The following is a 7,593-nucleotide window of genomic DNA, read 5'->3' as shown; positions in this document are numbered from 1 at the left end:
TCAATTTTCTTTTGTTTTTGCTTTGTTACTCGCCTTTGTTGGTTTCATCTTCTCGTCATTTTCTTCTTCTTACTTCTTTAGATTTGTTGTTTATTCATAATTCTTTTCCCATTTTGTTTTGAAATATAAACAACTGAATCCGTGCAAAGAAGCGATAATTTAATATATGTTTTTAAAAATATTTTTGCAGTTACGAGCAACGCCTTTTTTTCACGGTATCACGTACAAAAAAAAAACTCTGGCGGCTATTTTGTAATTATGAATACTGAAAACTGGACAACTGATTTGGTATACTTAACGAAGAGAGCGAATTTTGTTTCTTTAGCTTTAGGCAAACTCGGTTTTCGACATCTGTACAACTGCCACCAGATGGAGCTGATTCAAGATTGTATTGCGTTTGATGTTGCATCATTGGTATTATTTGGTACTCAAGCAATTCCAATTAGACTCAAAATTCTTCTGGATCGTATATTCAGTGTTCTTCAATATGATGAAGTTCTACGTGTGCTTCAGTGTTTTGGTTGGACTTACGAAGACTATGTTCGAGGCTACATTCTTCAGGTAAGGCTGTCTGTATGTCCACTGTAGTGGTCCTTGTTTCTGATTGGTGAACAAGATACATTCTTCATGTACGTTTGTCTGTAGGTCCACTCTAGTGGTCCTTATTTCTGATTGGTGAACAAGATACATTCTTCAAGTAAGGCTGTCTGTAGGTCCACTCTAGTGGTCCTTATTTCTGATTGTTGAACAAGATACATTCTTCAGGTAAGTTTGTCTGTATGTCCACTGTAGTGGTCCTTGTTACTGATTGTTGAACAAGATACATTCTTCAGGTAAGTATGTATGTAGGTCCACTGTAGTGGTCCTTGTTTCTGATTGGTGAACAAAATACATTCTTCAGGTAAGGCTGTCTGTATGTTCACTCTAGTGGTCCTTATTTCTGATTGTTGAACAAGATACATTCTTCATGTACGTTTGTCTGTAGGTCCACTCTAGTGGTCCTTGTTACTGATTGTTGAACAAGATACATTCTTCAGGTAAGTATGTATGTAGGTCCACTGTAGTGGTCCTTGTTTCTGATTGGTGAACAAAATACATTCTTCAGGTAAGGCTGTCTGTATGTCAACTCTAGTGGTCCTTATTTCTGATTGCTGAACAAGATATATTCGTCAGGTAAGTTTGTCTGTAGGTCTACTGTAGGGGTCCTTGTTACTGATTGGTGAACAAGATACGTCCTCCGGGTAAGTTTGTCTGTATGTCCACTGGAGTGACCTTTGTTTCTTACCAGTGAACAAGATATACTGTTTTTTGTACATTGTAAAAAATACGTTATTTTTAGTACTTTTTACTGTCATTATTAATGTTAATGTTGTACATTTAACATTATCAGTTATTTATACCTTACATTAAGTGTGTTATTATAACTAGTCTACTTCCCATGTTATTATGTATCAGTTATTTATACCTTGCATTAAGTGTGTTATTATAACTAGTCCACTTCCCATGTTATTGTGTATCAGTTATTTATACCTTGCATTAAGTGTATTATTATAACTAGTCTACTTTCCATGTTACTATGTATCAGTTATTTATACCTTACATAAGTGTGTTATTATAACTAGTCTACATCCCATGTTACTATGTATTATTAGTTATTTATACCTTACATTAAGTGTGTTATTATAACTAGTCTACTTCCCATGTTATTGTGTATCAGTTATTTATACCTTGCATTAAGTGTGTTATTATAACTAGTCCACTTCCATGTTATTGTGTATCAGTCATTTATACCTTACTTATATGTGTTATTATAACTAGTCTACTTTCCATGTTACTATGTATCAGTTATTTATACCTTACATTAAGTGTGTTATTATAACTAGTCTACTTCCATGTTATTGTGTATCAGTCATTTATACCTTGCATTAAGTGTGTTATTATAACTAGTCTACTTTTCATGTTACTATGTATCAGTTATTTATACCTTACATTAAGTGTGTTATTATAACTAGTCTACTTCCATGTTATTGTGTATCAGTTATTTATACCTTGCATTAAGTGTGTTATTATAACTAGTCTACTTCCCATGTTACTATGTATCAGTTATTTATACCTTGCATTAAGTGTGTTATTATAACTAGTCCACTTCCCATGTTATTGTGTATCAGTTATTTATACCTTGCATTAAGTGTGTTATTATAACTAGTCCACTGCCCATGTTATTGTGTATCAGTTATTTATACCTTGCATTAAGTGTGTTATTATAACTAGTCTACTTCCCATGTTATTGTGTATCAGTTATTTATACCTTACATTAAGTGGCACATGTTTTAGAAGTGAATTAGACATAAGACGGTTCTGATCATTTGTAATCCTCTTAACGACCTGAGGATAAGAGTCCGAGACGTCGTCTCTATTACATGACTGTTCTCTAATATATATATATATATATTAATGTAGCGATCATGTAAGGTGATAAAAAACACGACTGTTCTCTAATCTTTAACTGTTTACTTGTTATTTCTTGCTGATAACGATGTAGATCTGCTATATGTTTGAACCCTAGAGAACTGACACCTGAAAGTATAGCCAGCGTTCATCATTTTGTGGTGTTTTACAAGAGAAATGTTTTAAGAAACAAGCTATGGAAATTCTGAATTTGAATTGTTGATTCCTTAAATAACATGAACAGTAGTGAAACATTTCCAGACGAACTAACGACGATCACTCTGGATACAAACTCCACGCTGGTTTTATGCACAACAATTGTACGCATGTACTTTTTAAATTTAACATTAGATACAACTTTACCCCGAATCTCTGTTAAAGTTACACGTTTCGCAAAACAAATGAATTTGTTTTACTAACCATAATCTGTTTTTTGTTTCCCAGGATGCGACTGGAAATGTCCTGGAAAGGTGGACACTGACCACTCGAGAAGAAGAGCCGTTGATTCTCCAGCAATTCCTGCGTTTTGGAGAAACTAAAGCCATCGCCCAACGTCTCCTTCTGTTGGAGTGTGATAAGAAACCTGATGAAATACTCAAAACAGACTCTGATATTCGTAGATTTATCGAAAGAACTAACAAAGTAGCCAGAGCAGACATGGTAAAAGACGAGATGACCAACAAAGTAGCCAGAGCAGACATAGTAAAAGACGAGATGACCAACAAAGTAGCCAGAGCAGACATAGTAAAACAAGAGAAGGTGTTGTCAAACTTATCAACTGTATCTTCATCCTATCGGCCATCTTATTATATAGATCCTTCTAGTGGCAGTTCCACTCATCCTCTATCACCCTCTACAGACTCTCCTGTAAACTACAGTAGCTCGCTATCTCTAAACAACCTTCAACCATACGACTTCCGAAGACAGAAGTCTAGTCTAGAACTCCATTATTCTAGTGGTGTTCTTGGTCCGTCCCGGATAACCCCACAAACCTCCAATAATGCTATCAGTACTGCTCAATCTAACTACACTAACACCACCGCCATCTTGAACTCCGATCTCAGCGCCACAGATTGCGGGTCGGATGAAGACAACAAGATATTAATCAGTATAAGTCAGAAAGGAACCTATACTTCTAATTCGAATTACCTTACTAAAAAGGTGAAGAACGTATGCAACCCTGTGAAGAGACGTTGGTACCCATTAGAACTGAATGTTTTAAACTCTAGACAATCCACTGGAAAGAAACGGGTCCAATGTCACGGATGTTTTAAAACTTTTTGTGATAAAGGTGCTCTTAAAATTCATTTTAGTGCTGTACATCTTAGAGAAATGCATAAGTGCACTGTACAAGGGTGTAAGATGATGTTCAGCTCAAGACGAAGCCGGAACCGCCATAGTGCCAATCCTAACCCTAAACTTCACACTCCAACTTTTAGAAGAAAGATGAATCCTCATGACGGACGAGTAGCCAATCCTTACCCTGCCCTTTCTTCAAGTGTCAAATTAAAGAACAATAACGTGTCACTTAACTTCAGTTCTTCAATACCAGACCGAGACTCTACGGATCTTTTGAATTCCTCTCAGTTGCCATCTAATAATCATATCACAAATGATATTTCAGTATCATTCGAACCTCTAAAATCAACTAGTGAAGACATTGGAATTAGTTTTCTCGCCAAGAATCACAACTCAGAAAAAATGTAAATAATACTAAACCTGGATCTGAAAGTATGAATCTGTCTACTTCCAACCCTGGTTATAAAAGTACCAATCTGTCCATTAAGCTAAACTCCTCAATCATTAACAAAGGTGTGCGTAAAAGAAAAAGTTTCAAACCAACCAAGTGTGCTGTTACTAGTAATAACGAGATACAATACGTGTCAACTGGAGAGTCCTCTAGTGATACATTCATGAACCAAGTTGAGGAAAATGACGACGTCGATCTTTTCGAGTCAAAATCCGAAAACGTATGTGGCGATTCGAAAGATGGCGAATTCAATAAAGATAAGCTTAGCATAGAAGTATTAGAAGAAGAGGAACCGGTGAACATTAGATTTAAAGAGGATAAACCTGTTATTTCTGAAAATTGTGAGAATCCGCTCCACTACCTTGAGAATTTGTCCATGAATGTCTACACTAATAAAGTAAAAACTCCAGTACGGAGTCTGATAAGTAACCATTTATCCAAATCTGCTGGAATATCGTTCCATGCTCGAGGTTTAGGCCTGGCAGCACCCGTGTCGACAGAAGACGCCTGTGGAACAAATAAAGACGCCATTTCTTCCCCGCAAGGGCTAAGTTCCACTGACCAGGACTCAAATCCCAGCATTGACCAAAGCTTTTCTCTCACAGTGGACAGTGGCATCCCAGTGGACAAAGAAAACCCAAGGCGGTGCATAACTTGTGGCAAGGTCTTCCAGAACCATTTTGGTGTTAAAACACATTATCAAAATGTCCACCTTAAACTCATGCATAAATGTACAATGGAAGGCTGTAACGCTGCTTTCCCGTCGAAGCGTAGTCGAGACAGGCATAGTGCCAATATAAATCTCCACAGAAAGTTATTGTCCACGAGCTCTGGAGTCTTGAAAATAACCAGTACATATCCTTACCAAGTTGATGCTTTGAGAGACGATCTAATCTCACGTCTGTACGACCCCCAGGCCTACGTAGACTTCTATCAAGGAAGAATTCATACTTGTAGGCGAGAGGATATGGATGCTAATACTGTGTTTACAAGTCATGCATTACCCTTTCACCCAGCATTATTACTTTCTACCAATACCTCTTCCTTCCCAGAAGTGATTGCTGGACGGTTAGATATAAACGTTCGTGAGACTCCTCTTACGACACTTTCTGGTCGACAGGCGAAGATTACACTACCAAAAGAAAACCAAATAAATCGTTCTACATCTGTTACATTAGACGAGAATCTTCTTCCCAACTCGGAAGGGCAGTACACATGTGAATTTTGTGAAAAAAGATTTAAAGAGGGTGAACACATGAAGAGTCATTACGAGACGTTGCATGCGGGGGAACTTTTGGTGTGTTCTGGGGATGGTTGTGACAGGGCATTCCTCACGAAGAGGGCATGGAACTCTCACACTCATCAAGATAGGGGTCCCACTGTAGCGCAAGCAGCCGTCTCGAGTGTTACGTAGCTTATCCTGTATCAGCCGTCTCGAGTGTTACGTAGCTTATCATGTAGCAGCCGTCTCAAGTGTTACATAGCTTATCATGTAGCAGCCGTCTCAAGTGTTACATAGCTTATCATGTAGCAACCATCTCAAGTGTTACATAGCTTATCATGTAGCAGCCGTCTCGAAGTGTTACATAGCTTATCATGTAGCAGCCGTCTCAAGTGTTACATAGCTTATCATGTAGTAACCATCTCAAATGTTACATAGCTTATCATGTAGCAACCATCTCAAATGTTACATAGCTTATCATGTAGCAGCCGTCTCAAGTGTTACATAGCTTATCATGTAGCAGCCGTCTCAAGTGTTACATAGCTTATCATGTAGCAATCATTTCAAGTGTTACATAGCTTATCATGTAGCAGTCATCTCAAGTGTTACATAGCTTATCATGTAGCACCATCTCAAGTGTTACATAGCTTATCATGTAGCAACCGTCTCAAGTGTTACATAGCTTATCATGTAGCAACCATCTCAAGTGTTACATAGCCTATCATGTAGCAGCCGTCTCAAGTGTTACATAGCGTGTCATGTAGCAACCATCTCAAGTGTTATGTAGTCCGTTTCTAAACGGACAAGACAGTTGCTCATTGAAACCAAATGAACATTTTAATACCGTGTCTTATCGATCATATAAAATGCTAGAAATATCCGGTTATGTTTTAACTGGAGATGTAAATAAAGACAGAAACTGAACACTTCAATATTGTAAAATGTCTCGGTACAATTTGTATTACATGTTATCGTGTTTAGCTAGGCCTTACCTGCAACGAAGACAGTAACCAAATATGGGATCTGGCAATGAGATGTCTCTCGAGTTATATTGGAGATTTTGTCGTCAACACAGACATACATACAGTTTGAAGATGGGATGGAAAAGTTGTGTTATAACTAAGTTCATTCCCATTTGAAAAAATTAATATTTATATTTTAAAACATTTGTTTTCCGAATTTTCTTAGACTCAGATAAATTATGTTATGAATAACTGACGCATACGGGTACTTTAGTTAATCTTGGGGTGAGTCGAAAGAACCAGGGAACAGCGGCAGTAGACACGGAGTGGACAAGGGTCAACTACGGACAGACATCACGGATCAGTCAAAAAACAAACAGGTCTGCTTGATTCCATATGGAAAGTTTACATATAAGTCAAGTACAGTGTAAATAAATATTATTGTACCTTAATTAAAAATTTATACGTTCGTCGTTGTCATGTACGGAGAGGTAGACTGTGGATTATGCCGATTAAAATACAGAAATGTCTTTCATAATATATTTATGATTTATCTCTGGTTGAGAACGATGTAAACGGAGTTATTATGAAAATTAAAATATTAAAGCGTAATTTTAAACCAAGTGTGTTATATACCGAAACAAATTAAAACATAACACCGGTGTACGACAGTTTGGATTGGCGTGTGTTATATACCGAAACAAATTAAAACATAACACCGGTGTACGACAGTTTGGATAATATAATGTTTCATACAGAACATAACACCGATGTGAAAAAACAAACAATACCCATGTAATATTTATACAGATTCTGCAATAAAACTCCCAATATTTGGCATGTGATATTATCGTCAAATAGAAATGTTTGAGAATTTTTAAGATTAAACAAAGTGAGGATAACGTAGAGATTAAAAACATGGGAAGTTATAAAAAGTTTTAGATTTTGGAGATCGGCAGGCCAGTAGACATCTTCTTAACCGCTAAGACGTCATGCCAGGATTCTGGGTGTTTAAAATTCACGGCGAGTTTGTGCCAAAGCTGTAAATACATAGAAACGGTGCCGTAAATCACGACTTTGGTCTCGTTAGCGAAGAGTGTCCACCAGGGGAGTACGTTCGATCTGCGGCCAAGTGAAGTGAATATTAATTGAGTGAAGGAATTTTAAACTTGGTACTATTGCTCTATTGTAATATTGTACTATGCACTATT

At 37.1% G+C, this 7,593-nt stretch overlaps 1 protein-coding gene across 1 annotated transcript; it reads left to right on the top strand.

Moving 5' to 3' along the window:
- The first annotated feature begins 258 nt into the window (after nt 1-258).
- On the top strand, nt 259-6,041 carry LOC106475649 (zinc finger protein basonuclin-2-like). Its single transcript, XM_022379708.1, has 3 exons — nt 259-561; nt 2,893-4,071; nt 4,236-6,041. Exons 1-3 carry the CDS (start codon nt 259-261, stop codon nt 5,610-5,612), a joined length of 2,859 nt encoding a protein of 952 aa, XP_022235416.1. The 3' UTR covers nt 5,613-6,041.
- The last annotated feature ends 1,552 nt before the right edge of the window (nt 6,042-7,593 follow it).

Source organism: Limulus polyphemus, unplaced genomic scaffold (assembly GCF_000517525.1).
Source record: "Limulus polyphemus unplaced genomic scaffold, Limulus_polyphemus-2.1.2 Scaffold8928, whole genome shotgun sequence".
In the NCBI taxonomy this organism is placed as follows: domain Eukaryota; kingdom Metazoa; phylum Arthropoda; class Merostomata; order Xiphosura; family Limulidae; genus Limulus; species Limulus polyphemus.
The sequence above is the reverse complement of the archived record's forward strand: the minus strand, read 5'-3'. Positions and strand labels throughout refer to the sequence as shown.